Raw genomic sequence first — 23080 nt, forward strand, 5'->3', positions numbered from 1 at the left:
TTAAGAGATCCTTGATATTAAGTCATGTGTCTATTTAAATATATTCATGCTTAATATGATATGCTAAATTAAATTATGGTAATTTTGATATTGTGATGACGAACTATGATACTAAAAGATCTTAATTTTAATAATATAGTATAGATGCTAATTCAGATATATAACTAGCCTAGCCTCAAACAAGATATAAATAAGTCATATAATTTCATGATGTTTAATAATATACATTATCAAGTAAATTACTATATATGTGTATATGCATACATATGTTCGGATTATTTTTCAGAAGTGTAAGCTTGAACCTAAGCACCACCCAACAGGTATCAAAATCACACACACATTTTGAGTTGGGAGGAGCATATAATGAGTATTAAATTTGAAACCTCGTCACAAACTTAAAACTCTAATGCCGGATGATCTATAAGTCATCGACGTCATAATATAATTTTCCATTTTACTGGATTGGGTGATTTTCTTGATTAATAAATCTCGTTTGAAATTTAACACTTTAATGCCAAAGGATCTATAAGTCACCGAAATAAAAAAAAACCCATTTTACTGGATTGGGCCATATTCTTGATCCATAAATCATGTCCCAGGCTCATCATATATTGTATTCCAATATAAAATTTAAGACTACTGAAATCTCGGCCGAATCATTTGATGGGCTGCATGTCATAAGATCCAACTTTTATATGCGAGCCCAGCCCAATTAAATCTATCCTATTCAAAGAAAAATTTTGAACTGCACAAGCGACTGGAAACGACGTCGTTGCATTCCAAAAACCCTACATTTCCCCGGCTACTGGAACCAGCCCTCTCACATCCAGGAGTGCCTCTGCGATCATCTGTAATCCCTAAATCTCGAGGAAATCGCAGCAAAGCAGATCAGCTCTGCATATTTTTTTGCTGTAAATTTTAAATGAAAATGGCTATTTCATCGCAAACACCTGATATCTCTGGGGAGCGCCAATCTGGCCAGGATGTTCGCTCTCAAAACGGTGAATATGTTTTAAGAATATGTGTTTGTAAATTGTAACTATATATGTATTATTTTATGTGCGCGCGCGTGCCTACGGGTCAAGTGCGTGTCTTTGGGTTTTGTGTATGGAAATGCTGCTGCTTGTTGTTTGTTTGTTTGTTTGTTTCTATTTTGGGTAGTCTATTGTCATTGGCAATGCTGATATTTGTAATGAAAATATGCAGTCGTAGCATGCCAAGCGATTGCAAACATTGTAAAATCTTCGCTTGGTCCTGTTGGTCTTGACAAGGTAATTTACTCTCCATTTATTTAAGATTTTCCACGTTTATTTTTAGCTTCTGCTACCTGTACGCAACCGACCATAGAGGGCAGATTTATGTTTGATATGGGTTCTAGTTGAGTTTTATGATAAATATTTAGGTTGTACTAGCCAAGTTTCTTCGGCCCTTCCACACCACTCCATGTGCTCTAATTACAAAACTATTTCTTTTGGTGAAAAATGTTAGTTTGAATCCTGAAATTTATACTAATTTGCCAATGTTTGATACTTCAGACTCCCAAAATTTAGAAGAAAGGAAAACCAAATTTTGTAGTTTGTTTAAGATACATGTGCCTTCTGGATGGTTCTATCCATCTTAAATACCCTCTTCTTCAAGCAATTATGGATATAAGTATGGGATTATAGTTGCCTAATTGTAGTGGGTGTGAAATTCAGTGGTCACCTGCCGTGGCTTACATTGCTTAAGGGTATATAATATGAAGTGGAGCGATGTTTGGCTAACCAAAAGGCGGGAGGACCATTTTTATGTGATAGTTGGTTCTTTTCAGATGCTTGTAGATGATATTGGTGACGTTACAATAACCAATGATGGTGCCACGATACTGAAGATGCTGGAAGTTGAGCATCCGGCTGCTAAGGTGAGAATAATTCTTCTTTCTTCAAAAAGTTTGTCTTATCTGTTTGTCGTTCACTTTTATATTATCACAGGTTCTTGTTGAGTTGGCTGAACTGCAAGACAGAGAAGTTGGAGATGGGACTACTTCTGTGGTCATCATAGCTGCTGAATTACTTAAGGTAGGTTATTGCTGCTTTTGCTGGAACTAACTTTGATGCCTCTTGTAACTTCTTTGAGTGTGAATATTGGGAATATTATGCTTGATTACTGAATTGAAATTTGCTTCTACAGAGAGCAAATGACTTGGTGAGAAACAAGATTCACCCAACATCAATAATCAGTGGATACAGAGTGCGTCTCATTTTAAATTTCACATTAATTTTAAATTGATTTGTTTCCAGTTTATGAATGTTTTTTTTTAATCAAAGTTTATGAATATTCAGTCTGTTCCATCTCATGATTTGTGTAATTGCATCAATATTTTGTGGCAGCTTGCTATGAGGGAAGCATGCAAATATGTTGATGAAAAACTAGCTGTCAAGGTTATTCTCTGCTGCTATTACTTCCTTCTGAAGTGAAATCTTTTTATTTTTTGTTACGTCGTGGATTTCGAATCAGTACAAGGGTGAAAAAGATCTCAAGTTGTGGTTTTCTTGTATCTCGAAATTGTCAATACTTTTCCTTTCACAAAGAGAAAATAATATTCATTAGAAATCATCTTTTGGACAAAATCTGGGGCCGTGATTAGGCTGTGATTGTCGCCATATGGCATGTAAATATACTTAACATATTATAAATTATCATCAATGTAAATATACTTAACATATTATAAATTATCATCAATCACTTTGAAGCACACTGTGTTCGTTTGAAACTTTTGAACTTATTGAGCTTTTCGTGTGTACATTTAGGTTGAAAAACTTGGCAAAGACTCTCTTGTAAACTGTGCCAAGACCAGCATGTCCTCAAAGTTGATAGGTGCTGATAGTGACTTCTTCGCAAATCTTGTAAGTTCGTAAATGGATGAACTTTACTGTGCATTATTTCTCTCATTGAAATGTATGGTGTATAAGTTTTTCAATGCACCTGCAAATAGCATGCTAACACACTTTTTTTAAAAAAAGATTTATATGCGGTGGTAGATACGGTATTGCAGTAGCTTGTAATTTTACGGATTTCCGGAGTCCAAGTACCCAATCTTGTTTTTCCTCACATCATTCTTCCGGAGGATTTAAGGGCAGTGGAGCAGGGGTTTGCGAATGTTTTCTGTGTCGTTTTATACTTTTAGACTTGCGAAAAATTGCTAATCTCCCACTTCTATGGAATTATTGTGTGTGGTTTCATCCTCGTTGTTCTCAGGACCTCTTACATTATGTTTATGACAAAACCATCACACTGCTTATGCTTTTAGGTTGTGGAGGCTGTACAGGCCGTGAAGATGACAAATGTGAGAGGTGAAGTTAAATATCCAATCAAGGTTGGTGGTTTACGGTTGAGCATTTATTTGCTGCCACATGTTGAAATATTTTCTATCCATTAAATAGTATGGTTCAGGTATGGTTTTCTCAATTAAAAAGGACCCTTGTTGACTTCTGCCACATCTCTTGTTTTGGAAAACCTGTGTTCCGCTATTGTCTTTTTAAATTATAGTATTCCGAATATCCCAAAGGCTGGGCATATACCTCACTCAGAATGATTCATTTTCCTAGAAATACTTACTTATCTGTGAGTTAGATGCTCTAATGATTTGTCTCGTTGTCAGGGAATTAATATACTTAAAGCCCATGGGAAGAGTGCCAAAGATAGTTATCTACTTAAAGGATATGCTCTCAACACTGGGCGTGCTGCTCAGGGAATGCCTTTGAGGGTTACCCCGGCTAAAATTGCTTGTCTCGATTTTAATCTTCAAAAGACAAAAATGCAAATGGGTGTCCAAGTTTTAGTCACCGATCCCAGGGAGTTGGAAAAGATTCGTCAGAGGTGATTAAACATTTAGCTTTCACATTTTAAATGGGATTCGAAAATAACAATGTTTAGATGGACTTTTGTATAAATTTCGTTTCTATGCTTTACACATGTTATCTTAATCCGAATTTGTGCATGTATCTTCTGTGATCAGTATGTTTGAGGCATCTCACTTTTAAGCCCAAGGACAGTTTCAGTGGTGGCACTTCCATATATATAGATGTATTTGATAAAATACCAGTGAGACTTATTCTGTTGTAGTACTGACCATAATAATTCTTCCTTGCAGAGAAGCTGACATGACAAAAGAACGTATTGAGAAGATTCTGAAGGCAGGAGCAAATGTTGTTTTAACCACCAAGGGAATTGATGACATGGCGCTTAAGGCAAGCCATCTCTTACCCGTGTTATTATTTTAAACATGCCAATGATTCTATGACAAATGTGGTTAGCATGTTTATTCTTTCTGCTGGTTTTGTTATGTTTTCTTGTCATTTCATATGCAACATATACTTTATTTGACTATGTTACAGTTTCTTCTTTTGCTAAATTTGTGTGCTTTGGTAAAGGTGGTGTTCGTAGCATTTTTAAACTTTGCTCTTATATGACATTTTTGGTGCACAGTGTTATCGTTGATTTCTTGTTTAATCGATATATCATGTTTATCAAGAACTGAGTTTATTTAGGAGCGTTATGGGGCTAATCAGAATAATGTTTTGTAAGAATAAAACTATTAGAACCATCTATTTGTCTACGTTCTACAGAATGTTACCGAATTAGCAAGCCGCATTATACTAATTATACACCCTTATTTTGTGATTGAAACATTGTTCATTGAATTCTTTTGGGGATTTACTATTAAAGTTTCTTCTTTCATTTTTCAGTACTTTGTGGAGGCTGGTGCAATAGCTGTAAGACGTGTCCGCAAGGAAGACTTGAGGCATGTTGCCAAGGCAACTGGTGCAACTGCAGTATGTATTTTCAATTTCATTCTATGGTTGAAGACTAAAGGCTGGGGAAATAATTAATTTTAATGGATCAATGAACTTTGCCTGAATCTTAAGGAGAATAAGTCAATTCCTATTTGAACAGGTTTCAACATTTGCGGATATGGAAGGGGAAGAAACATTTGATGCATCATTTCTAGGACATGCAGATGAAGTAGTGGAGGAGCGAATTTCTGATGATGATGTGATCTTGATAAAGGGGACTAAAACCTCAAGTGCGGTGAGTGTTGCCATTTACATAACATAATCAGTTTTCAAATATTTCTTGTCAAAATGATTCTATTGCTTCTGCTTTCCCCCCACGAACTCAGTTATGTGATTAGGTGCCATTTCTGTAACATCGTCATGTTTCTTTCCAGGTTTCATTAATACTTAGAGGTGCAAATGACTTTATGCTGGATGAGATGGACCGAGCTTTGCATGATGCACTATCCATTGTCAAAAGAACTCTGGAATCTAATACAGTGAGTTTCGCTTGTAACATAGTCTCTCCCAACACACTACTCAACATTTCCTCTTTTTTTTCCTTTTTTATGCATGTATCAAATTCTTCATTTTTAGCAATTTCCCTTGCATTGGCCATCTTTTTGGATTCTGGAAGTGGATGCAAAACTTTGACTTATATTTCTGGGACTGTCATAACTAGGTTGTCGCTGGCGGAGGTGCGGTCGAGGCTGCGCTATCTGTATATCTAGAGAATTTGGCCACTACTTTGGGATCCAGGGAGCAGCTGGCTATTGCAGAGTTTGCCGAGTCTTTCTTGATTATTCCAAAGGTTCTTCATTCATCAATAGTGAATTGTCCCATTTGCTTTTCCTCGAACAGGCTAATTATGGTTTGCTTGTTTAGGTGCTTGCGGTTAATGCTGCTAAAGATGCTACTGAGTTGGTTGCCAAGCTACGAGCTTATCACCACGCTGCACAAACTAAGGCAGATAAGAAGCATTTATCAAGGTGTGGATCCTACATTGTCACCTACTGGTTTATAATGTACCTGATACCACATCTGCGAGTAAACTGCCTCGTAGCGACTCTCAAGTTTACTTTAGGTTCCCGGTGTTTTTAAAGCCGTTCAGTATTCATTTTGCTTTGTAGTCCGAGGAATTGATAGAATGATATAGGATGTGGCTGAATGGACATTACTTAGTTAGATGTCTGGAGGATTTTGTAGATACTTGGTTTAATTGCCACATGATCATGAGTTATCCTAATACATTAGCATGCTATTTTTTTACTTCTTAGGTCACTTGGTTTAATTGTTAGCCCCGTTAGATTTTACAAGTGTCAGAAAGAAGCTGGCGTCTGTTTTATTTCGGTCGATGAGAACTGTATAAATGTCGGAATTTTTGTGAGAATTCTGATTTGTCACTTTCGTGTATGCAGCATGGGTCTAGATTTGGTGAAGGGTATCGTTCGTAACAATTTGGAAGCTGGAGTTATTGAGCCAGCAATGAGCAAAGTAAAGATAATTCAGGTTAGAGTCTAAAAATGCTCGATTGACCCGTTTGTCAATTTTTTAAATGCTGATCAAATCTTGATAAGTTACGTTACGTCTTTATCCAGTTTGCTACTGAAGCGGCTATAACTATTCTTCGAATTGATGACATGATAAAACTTGTCAAAGATGAAGGTGGGAACGACGAAGATTAGGTGCTCTTTGAACTCATATTTGTATTCAAAACAGTGAGATTCAAAGAACGAATTTTGAGGGGCTTTTAAAATATGATGGTAGTGTTGTGATTTGTAACAACTTAATCTATTGTTTTTTTTGTATGACTTGATTTCTCTTTCTTGAGTTGGTGAATTCCATTAGTATCTTACTAGTTACGAGTATCTTTCTTCTGAAAAATGCCCAAGCGCAAGGTTTTAATTGTGGAAATTTATCTAATTGTGGCTATACGTTGTTTTTTTTTATACGGCACGAGATTCTGGCATCGGGTAGTATCTGATGAATCATGAGAATTTTTTTAGGACATGGCAACATGTTACAATGTGTATTTTCACATCTTTGTATTCAATTGTATCGCACATAAAAAACGTAATAGAAGTACCGTGTCTAATTTTTAAATATGCTTTAACATTCGTGGTGTTAAAATGTAGCAAAATAAAGGTCAAGTTTGTAAACTCATAAGACCAACCAAATACGCTCTGCTAGATTAAACAAATAAATTAAAAAGAACTTGTTAACAGTTAACATAAGAAAATGTCAAACACAGTTTTTCTTAATATTTCTAAAGCTTCAAGTACGACTTAAACAATGAGATATCTAAGTAGAGAGTAGTAGTCTATCTCTAGAAAAAGCATCCCATCTAACGCAACCAAGTTACAATGATCTTCCCTCTTCAAAATTTCACCACGAAGCGACGCTAAGCGAGCCTAATCTTTGCGGGTAAAATACAGCTTACCCATGACATGAAGAACTGAAACAAAAGCTATGAAACCAATGCTCATCACAAGCACAACATTGGGGGAAATCTTGAGCCCTGGAGCATCATCAGTATAGAACTGCAGCATGCTACCACCTGCTCCACCTGCAGCCCCACCCCCAGCTGTTCTCCGACGACGGAGGTTGGCAGCAGCAGCTGCCGCGGTTCCTCTTTGTGGACCGGCTCCACCATTTGCCATTTCTGCACGCCACCGATTCAAGCATGAGAACCAAAACGAGGAACACGCAGAGACGAGCATAAAAGAGGAAATAGGGGAAGGCGCAGGTTAGGAACACAAGATCGCTAATGAAAGATGAATCCTTGACCTCTATTAAACCCTTTCCCACTAGCAAAGTGAAATACCATACAAATTTATCCAGTTCAATTTCACATTTACACCGCATTCCCAATCATTAGACTCAAAGAGCGACCGAGAGGCAAAGAGATCAAGTCAAATTTAGATCAAGTTGTCATCTTTGCTACTACGAACCCAGTTTCAATTTCCACGAAAATTAAAATCAAAACAATTTTACTGAAGAAACGCAATAGTACATGATTATTGGCAAAAAGAACAGGTTAAAAATTAACGACGACCAATTCCTCGTAGGTTTTAAATTTCCAGGCCAAACAAAATCCAACAACTATGACATTCCAAATGTAATATGTCAAAGAAACAAACGAAGTTATGAAATAAACACAAGATCCAGAACCTGTCGTCCATCATATAAAAAAATTCGACGCGCTATTACAAATACAAACAAAAGTAATCTCGAAATTGGATTGATAAAAAATTCAAAGTACCTTTCTCCGGAGAATTGAAGATGAAGGAATACTCAAATTCGCGTTGCTACTGTCTACGAATTTCGACGATCGGTGAACCCTTGGGAGAGAGCTGAACGTTCGCTGGATAGTTTTTTTTTCTGAGGAAACAGATAAATAAATACATAAATAAATATATATATATATTATTTAATGAACATATTAAAAATAAAGTATTCCACTGGAAAAACACATCGTTCAGCCAATAATATATCGCCACGCCAGCAAAGGGGGCCGATTTTTGCTGAGTCAGAACAATTGGGTCTGCCCATTTGGACCCAAGAGGCCAAGACCGCTCTTTTGGACATTCTCAGTTCCAATTGAGATTTCTTTTTGTATAAAATCGAAAATAATAATAATAATAATAATAATAATAATAATAATAATAATAATAATAATGCTAATAATAAATAAAATATATACAAAAAATTACTTTAAAAATTAAAAATTAAGAAAATAATTAACACATGCATAAATAAAAATTTCATTTTTTAGAATTACAATGAATCAACATAATCTAGAAAGAATTTAATACAACGTGACAATTTGCTATATAATTTTAAAGATAATATCATAAAAAGGCAAACCAAAAATTCACAATTTAGTTTCGTTTTAAAATAATATAAATTTAGTTTCAGTTGTCTTGTTCTATTTTCCAACTCATTTTTCAAAACAAAAACAAATACCATAATCTCATTTCATCTTTTCCCAAAAACATATTTTTATCGACCTACACTTTCTACATAATTATTATATTTTACATCTTTCCCAGAAATGTCTTATTTACTACATAAAATTTTAATGAATATATTACATCTTAAAGTTTGAAAATATTTCACTCTTAATTATCATTCAATCCGCAGTTCTCATCAGAAGTTAACCGACAAACAACTCAAGATTAGGCAGATGATAGCAACCAGAAGAATAACAACTCAAGATTAGGCAGAAGATAGCAACCAGAAGAATACCATTGTGCGCAAGGAAAGAAGATGAATAAATAATGCTGATTCGAAGAAATTAACTTTCATTCCTATAAAGTAAGTATACATAACATAGATTTATTCCTTAGAATTCAGTAAGTGCAAAAACTCAAACTTTCCCCAAGCCTTCACTTTTTCTGAACTCTAAATTGCATAAATAACAGTGCTACAAGAAAATACACTGAAAAGTTCAGCTCTTCAGTTGGGTCAACCTAGTCATCCCATAATCAAGCGTGGCAAGGCTCGTGTCCGATCCCATAGTTTCTTGAGGTGTTAATTGCATGTATGCTTCACTAGGATTTCGCCTTTGATTCATCTCAGTTTGGCCTCTATAGTTTCCCAGAATATATCCGTATGTTTCGACGTCACTTTCTCATAAAAGATATACCACCTTTTTGCCCAGTTCCAGTCCCTGCCAGGCTAGAGTATAGAAGTGACTTGGAATCCGGCCGCCACTTCAGTTCTTTGAGATCAGAAAATAAAGTTGCTAGTTCTGGTGTTATTTCACTGTCCTTTACGTTGTTACATGAAACTACCCTAAGCCTATCAAGCTCCTTCCAAGAAATAAGGATCGATTCTAATCCTTCTGTTGTCAACAATGAGCATCCTTCCAGTGACACAGATTTAATGCTCCTACATGAGAAATCAGATCAATAAAAAATTCTGGAATCAAGCAAATTAGAAGTTAACACTACAAATTAAGTCATCTTTTGACATATTCAACAAGGCAGTGAGGATTCCAGCTTCAGTTACATGAAAACTATAAAGGCCTTACTCTGAATTTAACCTCTGTTTGCCTGAATATTCACTAAATGAAGTTCAATCCATTTAGACATTGCACAAAAAACCTTTTACTTTCTTTTTCCAGAAAACAAATTAAATTTGTTAACATTCAAAGAGATATGAAAGAGAAGTCATTTATGACAATGTATCTCATCGGCAGACACCACACCAGCTAGGCAGATCAAATTAAATTATGCTTCCTTATTCGTTCAGGTAGATGTGACATGTCTTTCCGAACTCCTGACATCTATCTGTGAAACTTGACATTACACACATATTAGTACTTGATTACAAAGTTTTTGCGTCAATAATGGTCCATAACCCCGTGAAGGAAAGTGATCCCATAAAGTTAGACTTTCATACAAAGCATCACAAGAGTATAACAAATCATACCTAAGAATACTGGCAGCAGCAAATACATTATTGTTCAATCCCCAACAATCCTCTGCAACTAGCTTTCGAATCGGCCGACACACTAAAAACAGCGCTCTCACACCATGCTTCTCTCGCATTTGACACTGACGTAGGTGCAACTCCTCAAGCATCGGGCATGGCCATAAGTGTTCGTCTGACCCAGGACTTCTATCAATTTCATTACATGACAGAATCTTTAAAGTCTTCAAGTTCTCACAATATGACAAAGCCGACAACCATCCACCATCCATTTTATGATTACAGAGCGTCAACTCCTCTAACATTTGACAGCATTGCCCTATTGCCTTAATGCCATCATAACTCCCCTCGCATCCCACTAACTCAAGCTTTACTAATCTTCTACATCCCTGAGCTAAAATCGTCAATCCGATATCCGTAACCACAGAATTGTAAACCCCGCTTATGCTCCCTATCAATTTCAAAATTTGCAAATTCCGGCATTTAAAAATTCCCGGCAAGGCTAAATCGCCAGAATAATGTAACTCCATCTCCTGCAAACACTCACACTCTTCTCCCAAGAAACTTAATCCTTTCTCACTGACATTCATCAAAACTACTCTCCTCAAATTCCTACACCCCTGGGCCATTATTCTCACCCCTCTGTCGACCTCTTCCGAATCCAACACATCCTCATTCCTAATAAAAACCCCATCATTTTCGAACACCACCCCAGAACTCAAATGAATCGACAGTAACTTATTAACGAACAAAATGCCCGAATTCCGCTCGGATTGAACGCATGCATGCGCGAGGCTAACATCGACCAAATTTGGAAACCTGAAAGTAAGTCTCCCAGACTCCAAAAACTCCCAATCCAATACCTTAATCGATTGAATCAACTTCCCACTCACTACACACCACCTCTTGCACACCAGCGAATTGGAAAGATGCTGCTTCCTGTCGGGGATTTTACTAAGGACTTTGAGCAACAATTCGTCGGATAACACAGATATGCAATCAGGCGCGGGAGGGATGAAAGGGTTAGGGTTGGAGGAGTCGGAGTCCGGCTCGGATTCGGAATGGGGGGTGGTGGAGCCGGAGTTGGGAAGAGATTGGAGGCGCATTTTGAGGAACAAATGCCTCAAAGTCTCGTTGGGTTCGAGGCGTTCGTTGGACAGGTGGTCGGAGCTGCTGGAGCGGCGCTTCTTCTTCGCCTTGCCGAGGTCAGTAATCGGATTAGGGTCGCAGTCCGGGTGAGAAATTCTGTTTTTATCAGGTGAAATCGACATAGTTGTAAATTAGGGTTAGGGTTCCAGAAAAGCATCGCCAATCTCCCCCCTTTTCCCCGCCTCATTAATTAAGATATTTATTTATTGCCTATTTTGAGTGTGTGGAAGTTATTAATAGGAAACAATCTGATTCTCATGTTCCATTTCATCACTTGTTACATGACAAAACAATTTGTCCACTTTCCGTGCCCACCTATGAGGTGACAATTGGATAAAATATTTGCATATGATTCATCTCATCCATTGGATGATTGTCACCTCATATGTGAGCATGGAGGTGGGCACGGAAGGTGGATAACATAACATAACTCTATATATATATATTAGATTCCATCGTCATAGAAAATTTTATTATTTTGAGAAAACTTTTCTGAAATTTGTATAGTGCCCCCCATTTCTATTTTACAATAATATTCATTTAATAAATATTATTTTAGATGAAATGAAACCATGTTATTAGAATAACAACTTTCTCAAATTAAAATAGTTACGGATCTACGATTTCAGGCATAGTCGTCAAAATGGATGGGTAGAACGAGCATACTCATATCGCACTCACTGATAATTTGAGTGGTTGATAATTTTCAAACATAATTTACCTATTTGATGGCACGAAACAAATTAATATTACAGACCTGATAATTTTTTTTAGTTATATTAGACGAGTCATGACGAAATGAAATTATCGATCTAATCATCTCATTCGACCGACCGATTCCACTGATCAACCTATTTTTACATATCTAATCATGTGTAGCTATTAAAATTCGAATCAAATTGTTAGTGGTTGTGATATTATATACAGTATTAAATTATATTGAATTTGAGTTTTGATATTTGTTTCAAAAATTGGCATCTTATTATTTTATTACACTATTAAAAGAGAAAAAAAGAAGACCCAAATTCTATAGAATCGGACCAAAAGTCTGATAAGACGACCTAATATAAACCACTCATTTAGGCCCAAGTAAACATCGGTGGGTTTTTGTAAACAATTTAAGCCCAAACTAACTTTTTTCTTTATTATTAAAACTCATGTATACATGCATATTGCTAATAGCTCGTTGACAAATTATATGATTATATCTGGTTAATTTGTGTACAAGTTTTTGCAAAAATCAGTACTATAGTTTAGTCACTTACATATAATTTTTTAGAAAATTTTGTAGTAGAATTAGAAATTGTCAAAGCAACGCTCGAACCACTGAGTTAAGTAGGTTATCTCTACCTCAAAGAGAACGGGAAAAAGTAAAAAAAATCATTCTCATTGATCATTTATAAATAAAAATATTGCTTAATAAACAATACTTTTGGATCATATAATATTGATCTTGACAAGAAATGATAGCTCAGTTGGCAGAGGACTGACTCTTTTATCGTAATATTTTTTAATTATAAATAATAATTATTTTCTTGAAATTTCAAAATTATATATATTCTAATATCATATATAGTGAATAATTCTCTTCATATTTTAATACTATTAGATCGCGTGGATCACACATCTTTTTATAGAATTAACATCATGCGTTGATAATTTAAGATCTAATATCTAAACATTGGTCGGATGAAAAATTTCCAAATAGAACATAGAAAAGTTATATATTTATGGCAATTTTCTTTATGATAATATATATAGCCATGGATGAATTGTCATCCATGACGTCAGCCCAAATTACATTTCATGCCACACCCAAATCTAATAAATCTTTGTCCAACAATTTTACTGTATTTATTTATATCTGTTGTTACATTATCCAAGAAAACTGAACATCCATTTTTGTCGTTTATCACGTGTTGCAATAAGTGACAAATGTTTAGTTTGCAAATATAAAGTCGATATATAACAAATAAAAATTAAAATGGCTTCTCTCCAATTCAAGTTTATCTTGGTATAATTAAATATGAGTAAAATTCATTTTGATACACGAACTATTGGTAAAATGTCAAATTGATACATGAACTATTGAAAATAGTTTAATTGGTACATAATCAACTTATAAAGTCAATTTTACCCTTTACTACATTATTTTAAAGTTTAATATTTTTGTTAAATTAAAATAGATATACAATTAATTTTTAAAAATTATTCTATTAATACAATTATAAACATAAATTTATATTTATTTAAATTTTATATTATAGAAAAAATATCGTATTCATTGTACGAAACATTGTAAATATTAATTTATGTTTATAGAAAAGATATTGTACTCATTGTACGAAACATTGTAAACATTAATTAATACAAAATGCACGTGTATATATATATATATATATATATATATATATATAACAATTCATAAATTATATATTCAAAAATAATATATATTAAAAATATATAATAAAAGATATATATTTTTTGTTTATCTATGTTATAATATTATTCTTTATATTAATCAAATTAAAGATTATATATATGTGTGTGTCTTTCTTTTATAATCTATAAATTTTACGTTGAATATTTTTTCGTATAATGATATATAATATTCTTTTTATAGTATAGTAATTAGTAAATATGAATTTATATTTACAGTTGTAATTAATACAATAATTTAAAAGACAAAAATATGTATGTAGTTCAATTAATCAATTTAATAACAATATTCAATTTAAAAATAATTTAACTAAAGGACAAAATTAACTTTTGAGTTTGATTATATATCAATTAAGCCATTTTCAATAGTTCATGTACCAATTTGACATTTTATCAATAGTTCATGTACCAAAATAATTTTTACTCAATTAAATAAGCAAAGCATCAAGAATTATTGTTCGATTACACCAATCGATTTATATTATACTCCACCATTTTACTTTCAATTATATTTAGATTAATTCACCGAATCACTTTTTTTATATATATAAAAAGGATTTTATTTTAGTTGTATGCATACAATACAACTGACTGAAGCTGCAACTCTGCTATTATGGAAATAAAATCCAATTTTACATTTTTTTACAACCTGCGGAGCGTGGATTGGCAACTGCCGACGTTGGCGCGTGCAAATGACACGTGAACTTTCGTTCTTTCATTAGTCCCGCAACGCGTGTCCTAATTTTGCATCAATTGCTAGCTTCCAAAGTTTCGGTTCCCCACGCGCGAATCACTTGAGTTTACAGCACTCGATTTCCGTTCCCACGTTGCTCCAAAATCTTCAATCACGTTTTCACTACTTTCCTCCATTTTTTTTTTCGTATGAAACTTATGTGCCACGTCTAACATTTACTTTATTTATATTTATATTTAACTAAATACTATTATAAACTATTTTGTATCATACAAATATATACAATCACAAGGGAACATTTGGCGCAATGCCTGATTAGAATTATATAAACTGCCCATTAATACAAGAAGCGACATATGAATGCGTTTGTGTCATATTTCTCATGCTCAAATTATGTGTTCGTGTCACGAATCAATTTTATGAGATAAATTGCAAATGATTTGGCTTATTAAAATGTATTATTTTTCATTATAAATATATATATCGGATCGATCTATTTTATCAGTATAGATATATATGTGGCATCCGTTACGTTGCTCATGAAATCTATATTTTTTCATAAATTGTCACTAACTTATTTTTTTCGCACTTCAATTTCTAAGTTTTTTTGAAAAAAATTTATTAAAAAGAAAACGCAAGTGATATGCAATTTTTGTCTAGATGTTATTAACTTACAAATTACAATGTATATTTTCGTGTTGAATTAAAACAACAAAAAAACTATTTAATTCACCATGATTTCCTGTTGAATTAAAACAACAAAAAAACTATTTAATTCACCATGAGTATTGAGATAGTCGATGTAAACTATGAAGTACTGTTTGAAAATAAAGTTCCGAAGAACAAATATATAGTTTATACTAGTACTAGTAGAGAATATATATACCAATCATCAAATAGAAAATTTAATCGAGTTACCTAATCCGATTATATGTGTTAAGAAGTGAGAATTTGACCTAACTCAACCCCAAAAATTAGCTCAAGGGGAAAGAATTGACCTTGTCTATATTAAGGGCTCTCAGGATACTTACTCAACTGATGTGGGACAAATTAACACACACACTCAGGAATGAAACTATCGGAGCGTAGAAACGGTTAAAAAATGAGACTTGAACCTAACTCAACATAAAAACTAGCTCAAAGGGCGAGTATTGCCCTTGTCTACATTAAAAGTTTTCAGTATATTTACTCAACTAATGTGGGACAAATTAACAATATTTACCATTTTGATGACCCCATTACTTGTCGTTGGAGAATATTTTCCACCATTTCTACTTTGAAAATACTCTTAGATGCAAAAGATATTACATTTATTATAAATATAAGTTATTTATATGAGATCGTCTTAGGTTAATCTAGAGAAAGTGACATATTCTTTTTTGGAGGGATCTCGTATTCGAGAAAGTTTTAGATCAAACCAGTCCATCAAAGCTTAAAATTTCTCCAAAAACAAACAATTTAAGTTGTTAATTGAGTAATAAATTATAGGTTTTAAAACTATTTAATTAATTAGACACAAATCACTATGCGCAAAGGAAAAAAAAGGCAAAGGAACCAAAAAAAAAAAAAAAAAAAGTTACTGGATACAATATAATTTACACGGGTCATACACACAACTCATAGAAGAAAAAAGTACTCCAGGCTAAAGTACAAAACCCTTTTTGTAATTGAATACGGTAAATGATTGCAATTACTATTTCTGCTATATGATTAAAAAAAAAATTGACAGCTCATGCTATATGGTTTCAATCGAACTCAAAAAATGCCATGAAAAAAAAATTTCAATGCACTAAAATTGAAGTGTAAAAATACTATCTTAAAAAAAAGTGTAAAAATACTTTTTCTCGTTCAAAAAAAAAAAAAACTGTCAAAATGAGAATTAAAACCTACTTATAATAAATATGTTTTTAATTAATTGAATGTTAAATTTATTTTAGATTGATTGTCCTTTATCATCATTTATCTTTGAGTAGTGAGCGAACTTCCAAGTTCCAACCAATAGCGTACACACATTTAGGATAGTACCTAAGAGAAGCTTAAAATTGTGACATTTAGCATAGAAAAACTTTATTTTATAAATTTAAAACATGTCAATTTTTAGCTTATGATTATATTTTTACACAGGTAAAAGTAATAAAAAAATAAACTAAAAATTGTGCTCAATTGACTTGATTTTGGGATTTGACTCGAGCCGTGCATCAGTCGACATAAAAAAAAAGGCGAAAAAAAAAGAAAAAGAAAAAAAAGGTCTTCTCTTATATTAGATTAGATTCTCTAGCTTTCAATTTCTATCCAAAGGACCACACATAAACATGCATTCCCCTAAATTTATACTCTTCTTATCTCTATGTCCTCCAAATCTCAAAGATCTACACCCACATATATTATACGCCCAAATTAAAAGTGGAAAAAAGTTTCCTTTTTCTATAGTATAATATTCTCTTCCTTTATCTTCTTCAATTATTCACAAGAAAAAAAAATAAAAAAGATCATAGAAGAAAAACTTCCAATTTTTTTTCTCAAGAAATGACTCAATGTGTACCAAGTTGGGAACTTGATGATACTTCCACCCTGCAGCATCCTGGGTACGACTGATTGCTCATTATTATTATTTTTTAAAATATTTGTTATTATTTATTTAGTATTATTATTAAATTTTTTTTGGAAAAATAGATTGATTTTAATTTGAAATTGTGAAGCAGGTTGGATTATGAAGTGGCGGAATTGACTTGGAAAAATGGGCAATTAGCCATGCATGGCTTAGGCCCTCCCCGCGTGCCTCCCACCAAGTACACTGCATGGGACAAGCCACGCGCCGGCGCCGGAACGCTGGAGTCCATAGTCAACCAAGCCACGCGCCTCCCGTGTCCCAAGTCCGCCTCCGACGGTGGCGGAGACGACCTCGTGCCTTGGTTCGACCACCGCAGATCCACGGCGAACCACGCGGCCAGCGCCTCCATCACCATGACAATGGACGCCTTGGTTCCATGCAACAATATCAACATCGTCAGCAGGAACGATAACCCCGTCCCCTCCTCGCACGTGCTGGGGTGCTCCACCCGGGTGGGCTCGTGCAGCGGCGTCGCCGCCACCCTCGACGGCGGGGCGGTGGGAGGGAACCACCACGCCCCGCGTGTCGACGTCAACAGCTGCGACACGAACGGGAGCGCCAGCGAGAGCGCCACGTGCGGCTTGGACAGCCGGCAGCTGACGCGTGACCCCTACGACAAGGAGTTGGGAGCGGCGGGGTTCTCGTCTCCGTCGCCGGAAGACACCAGCTCCGGCAAGGAATACAGCAAGAGCACCGGCGAGGAACATGACTCCGTGTGTCACAGCAGGCGGCAGGTACGTAATTCATTAGTTTTCAAGTATTTTTTATTGGAATTAGAGAATTTTAATGATATATTTTTTCCTCGAAGAGCCATGTTGATATATGCTATTAAAATCAAACATCTGTTTTTGGGTTTAGTCTATGTTATCTACGTTATCTCATTCGGGCAATCATGAAGATTTTAAACATAGAGAGAGTTGCATTCTTAAAATAATAAATCGACAGATTTAAAGGTACCATTCGATTGATGAAAGTAGTCCAATTAATCCTCATTTGAGAGGATGATTTTTTTCATGAATCAAGTAGGATAAGAATCCGAGTTTAGTTACCAGAAATATTGCGTTTTGGAACAAAAATGTTACTTTCATGAGACTATTTGCGAGATCATGTTACTTTAGAAATTGATATGAACATATTAATCGTTACATTGTTTCTAAGTTTTATATTTATTATATAATGTGTACTCATCAATATATATATTACAAATAAATTGAAATTGAAATCCAAAATCAAACTTGGTTATAAATTATTCTTTAAAATAATACAAATTAAATAAAATGTTTTGTTTGTTCCTTTAACTTGTGGATTGCAGAGGGATAAATGTGACGATGATGGGAAGAAAAGAGGAACCGGAAAGTCCTCAGTGTTAACAAAAAGGAGTAGGGCAGCGGCTATTCACAACCAGTCTGAACGTGTAGGTTGATTTATTATATATTCTTGTTTTATTTTTTTAGTAAATAAAAAGGAATTAAGTACCAATAATATATAAATTGAAGATTTATGTTTATTTATTTTCTTATTATTTAAAAATTATTCATGTCTACTGTGTTTTATATTTCTCAGAAACGAAGGGACAGGATAAACCAAAGGATGAAGACTCTGCAGAAGTTGGTCCCAAATTCCAGCAAGGTATTATTACAAAGCATGAAATACAATATCATTAATTAATATCATAAATGATTGGAAATTTCGACTCAAATTCTCTTTATTTAATTCATTATCTTAATTTCAACCCAATTTTCTGGTAAGTGATCAGTACATTATTTATACTGCATTATTATGATCCATTCCCCCACCATACAGTAATACTACATATCCTTGTTTCATTTATATTAATTTAACGACATATGAATTTTTATAATAATAATTACAATGGTAAACTTCTATGTAAATTGAAAATGGGCCGAGTATGGCAATTTATTTTCTCATGTTTTTCAAATTTTATGAATACTTTTCTTTTTTAAAAAAAAAAAAAATGTTCACTATGCGCGTTCAGTGTTCGATATTGGTAAAAAAAATTGTTTATTATTTTTTATAAAAAATTTATTTAATAAGTACTATATATATATATATATATATATATATATATATATATATATATATATAACAAAATGTATGAACAACAGATCAAGTGGCCTACTTTATTTAGCTATAACAAATTGCGACACTTCCTCATCTGGACACAGCAAAAAAAAAAAATATAAAAAAAATTGAAAAAATTAATATCTCGTCACAGATGTAAAACTTGCATATTGTACTTGGAATTTTATCTTCTTTATCTTTTAAAACTTGTCGTAATATGTTGTACGAAATATATATATTATAACTTATCTATAGACATGATGATATGAAATGTGGTCCAAAGAGTTGATGCATTTACACAACTTGGGATGGTTTCATTGATTTTAGTCCACACATAGTTAATCTCGTCACTGAGAAAACAGACAGAAAAAAAAGGGTCGTTTGTTGCGAGGACAAATTATTATCATAAAATTAAATTTGCTCCCGCATAAATTTATTTTGTACAGGTTTTTCACATGCCACCCCCCCTGGATTATAGGAAAAATGTTCACTATAGCAGTTGTGGTCACATTTTCATCAATTTATATCTCTCTAATTTAATTTATTATTATATATTCATGTGAACATAATTTTAATTGATTATGATAATTAAAAAGTTGCAATGTGTATTTTTCAGACGGATAAAGCTTCGATGCTGGATGAAGTGATAGAATATGTGAAACAGATGCAAGCACAAGTTCAGGTCATGAAGATGAACATGTCACACATGAACATGTTGCCATTAGCAGCCATGCAGCAGCAACAACATCTTCAAATGTCTATGATGAACCCTATGGGAATGGGCATGGGTATGGGAATGGGGGTCGGGATGGGGATGGGGATGGGGATCATGGACATGAATGCCATGGGGCGACCGGGTGGCGGAATGTTGCCACCTCCGACGGCTGGAATCCCGCCGGCTCCCGCGTCCTTTTTGCCGGTGGGGGCATCGTGGGATAACCCGGGAGAGCGATTGCAGGGGCCGGCTTCCGTGATGACGGATCCGTTATCCATGTTCATGGCATGGCAATCTCAGGTATATATTAAAGAGCATCATAAAGTACGTAGAAGTGATAAAAAGTATATACTGTTTTAGAATTGTTGAAATCTATAATTGTATATATTGATGATTTATTTATTTTGGTTGAGAAATATTCTTTAACTATGTATTTTTTTTTGGATAATCTGTGGTTGCAGCTGATGACAATTGATGCTTACAACAGGCTAGCAGCTTTGTATCCGCAATTCCCGCAACCACCTGGCTCTAGTTCGAAAAATTAATCAATATAGGAAATTTTATTTTGTAATACCCTTTTATTTACTCAAATTATTTAATGCACCAAATCGTGTAAAATCTTAGGTTTTAAATTTCACCAAGTTTGAATAACTGGATATAGCCGAGTGGTGGTATACTTTCATATAAACACATATATAAATAAATAAAAAAAATAGCGGTGGCGAGTTTTAAAGTCATTAAAAAAAGTTGTATATATTTTTGGAGGTGTTATTAAGTTGTGATGATCTAAAAGATCTTCAGTAGAATGTTGGAGAATAGAATAATTAAATTTTTCAATAATAATTTGCATTTGAAAAGTAAATATGACTATCTTCGCTTGTCAATATTTTGTGCCATCATTGTCTCAGAGTTGCTTGCATGAAGCGATAAGATTTCAAGATGTTTTATTTTGTCGTTAATAATTATTTATATATATATATACATGTATGTATATAGAAGACAATTGATATATTGTCAATTCTCAACTTGACAATTTAACATGGATTGCTGGATAAAAGATGGGCACAAAATGATTGGATTGAATTGTCGGCCAACTAATATTATTTGGGGGAAAAAAGATTCTACTTGTATTATTTATTCAACCTTTGTCCTTTTATTATATATAGTAAATAAATATGTGTTCGATATATATTGACAATAATTTTTTTTTTTGAGGAAATATATATTGACAATAATTAAATTATTACCATGTTCTGCTATTTTTAGATATTTATCATAATAAAATAACTGCTTCATTCCATGTGTCATTGAGAACAAACACGAGGACATAGTTTGATTCACACAAAAAAAAAAAAAAAAAAAGAGAGAGAGAGGGAGAGAAAAGAGAAAAGAAAAGAAAAGAAAAAGAAGTGAGGTGAAGTGAAGTATATAAATATACATTATTTTTTTATTTTTAAATAATCAAAATCTGTTAGAACATTTTTTATAATGTTTTAAAATTTGTGTTTAGATATGTTACCACCCAATAAAAAGCTAGTAAAACCTTCTATATACTTAATAATATATACATATAATAATATAGTATATACATATTTTAAAAATAAAAATATAAAAAAATCTAGATAGATAAAATCGATGAATTAAAAATAATCAACCATATCTAACTAACATCATATCAGACAAAAAAGTAAAGTACAAAGAACTAATTTAAATAATTAATAAAGTATTAAAATCCAATCAAAACCAACTTATAATAGCTAGGATCGATTGGTTTTTTTTTTCACTAATATGTTTGCTACAATCTAAGCATTGCATTTTACTTTTAAAATCAATGGTTTATTAATTGAAAGCGTGACAGCTATTATGTTTTGGATACTCGACAATAATTAAAATTTGGGACAACTTGGGACATGGAACACTCAAATGATTGGAACACGAAGCAAACGCTTGTTCTATGACAATACCACACACTTTCCATTTAAAAATCTTGTCACATTCCAAATACATCCACATAATATTTATCCAAAATTTATATGTTTTTAATTAGAATTAATGTGTGTCCCTTTCTCTTCGTATCAATTGATGATTGAATTTTATTCGCCAAAAAGAAAAGAAAAGGGGGATGCATAATTTGCATGGTGTTTAACTATAGCATTTGTTACGTTTGTCAGCCATGACATTTATAATACTCGTGTTTGAAACGAGTAATTAGTATTAAAAAAGTGAGAGTCATAAATTTGGATATTCATTGTTTATATCTTTCAGATTTTACATTTCCTCCAATCAACTTCTTTATTGAACATCAAACATAAAATACCGACAAACTAGGCACGTGAATTGCACGTGAGTTCGTTTGCCCCAAACTAAACTATCTGGCAACCTTAACCCTAATTCAATTTCACCCTTCCTACGAATTTTCTCTTATTAGCCAGTGATGAATTAAGATAGTATTTGGGATTACTTCTAAGAATGTTTACATGATAATTTCAATTCTTCTTCCTTTTTTTGTGAAACAATGACTCCTGTATTTCAAGTTATAATTTCTACCTTAATATTCCATTTGAAAGCCATGGTTATTAACTTTTTTTTAGTGCGAAGAGGAGTCTAGAATCGAATACTTTATCTCAAATTTGAGATCTGATACAGATGAGTTACAAATAATCGACAATTTGAAAGTATTTTGGTAACAATTGATAGGGGATTAGGGATACATGGCCAAGAAATAGAATCAAGATCATTTTAAGCAAAGAAATTAAATAGGTTCGAATATTTATCAGAAAACCATCCCCCAAAAAATAAAAAACAGAGAGAATTGAAATAGAGTACTAAAATTCTACGTTCCGCCACTCATGCATTCTACATTTCCCACTCCATTCACATTGCATTTGTTGTATTTATTTTCCAAAAGATATTTTTCGATACGTTAAAATAGGGTTGACATAGCGGATCAAAATACTGAGTTTTTGACATATTTTACCGAAATTTTTTCGATATACAGATATTTTTTTGGTATACCAATTTTTTTTTCAGTATCTATAAGGTATCAATATGGATTTTTTCCGTACCAAAATTTCAGAATTTCAGTATCAATATCGATATGAATTTTTTTCATGCCAATATTTTTGATACGGTATACCGAA

The 23080-nt window shown here is 33.4% G+C and overlaps 4 protein-coding genes across 5 annotated transcripts; 2 read left to right on the plus strand and 2 right to left on the minus strand.

Annotated features, from left to right (window-relative positions):
• The first annotated feature begins 763 nt into the window (after positions 1–763).
• Positions 764–6669, plus strand: LOC140887197 (T-complex protein 1 subunit alpha). Its single transcript, XM_073294287.1, has 17 exons — positions 764–1001; positions 1207–1271; positions 1811–1900; positions 1971–2057; positions 2170–2229; positions 2370–2420; positions 2790–2885; positions 3290–3355; positions 3641–3858; positions 4133–4229; positions 4728–4814; positions 4936–5070; positions 5210–5314; positions 5497–5625; positions 5700–5803; positions 6233–6323; positions 6413–6669. The coding sequence occupies exons 1-17, from the start codon at positions 923–925 to the stop codon at positions 6497–6499; spliced, it is 1647 nt and encodes a 548-aa protein (XP_073150388.1). The 5' UTR covers positions 764–922; the 3' UTR covers positions 6500–6669.
• A 338-nt stretch (positions 6670–7007) lies between these two features.
• Positions 7008–8205, minus strand: LOC140892493 (protein transport protein Sec61 subunit beta-like). Its single transcript, XM_073301413.1, has 2 exons — positions 8077–8205; positions 7008–7476 (listed from the first exon to the last, which is right to left on the minus strand). Exon 2 carries the CDS (start codon positions 7472–7474, stop codon positions 7226–7228), a length of 249 nt encoding a protein of 82 aa, XP_073157514.1. The 5' UTR covers positions 7475–7476; positions 8077–8205; the 3' UTR covers positions 7008–7225.
• An 893-nt stretch (positions 8206–9098) lies between these two features.
• On the minus strand, positions 9099–11582 carry LOC140891262 (F-box protein At5g51370-like). Its single transcript, XM_073299673.1, has 2 exons — positions 10251–11582; positions 9099–9707 (listed from the first exon to the last, which is right to left on the minus strand). Exons 1-2 carry the CDS (start codon positions 11519–11521, stop codon positions 9440–9442), a joined length of 1539 nt encoding a protein of 512 aa, XP_073155774.1. The 5' UTR covers positions 11522–11582; the 3' UTR covers positions 9099–9439.
• Positions 11583–16843: 5261 nt separating this feature from the next.
• On the plus strand, positions 16844–20558 carry LOC140890915 (transcription factor UNE10). Of its 2 annotated transcripts, none has more exons than XM_073299071.1 (6): positions 16844–17117; positions 17232–17877; positions 18456–18557; positions 18707–18772; positions 19842–20240; positions 20402–20558. In XM_073299071.1, the coding sequence occupies exons 1-6, from the start codon at positions 17059–17061 to the stop codon at positions 20483–20485; spliced, it is 1356 nt and encodes a 451-aa protein (XP_073155172.1). In that variant the 5' UTR covers positions 16844–17058; the 3' UTR covers positions 20486–20558. The 2 variants fall into 2 exon arrangements, with proteins under 2 accessions (XP_073155172.1, XP_073155173.1); XM_073299072.1 differs by having other exon boundaries at positions 17235–17877.
• Positions 20559–23080: the final 2522 nt, after the last annotated feature.

The sequence above is a fragment of the Henckelia pumila genome, chromosome 3, assembly GCF_033568475.1.
Source record: "Henckelia pumila isolate YLH828 chromosome 3, ASM3356847v2, whole genome shotgun sequence".
Lineage (NCBI taxonomy): Eukaryota > Viridiplantae > Streptophyta > Magnoliopsida > Lamiales > Gesneriaceae > Henckelia > Henckelia pumila.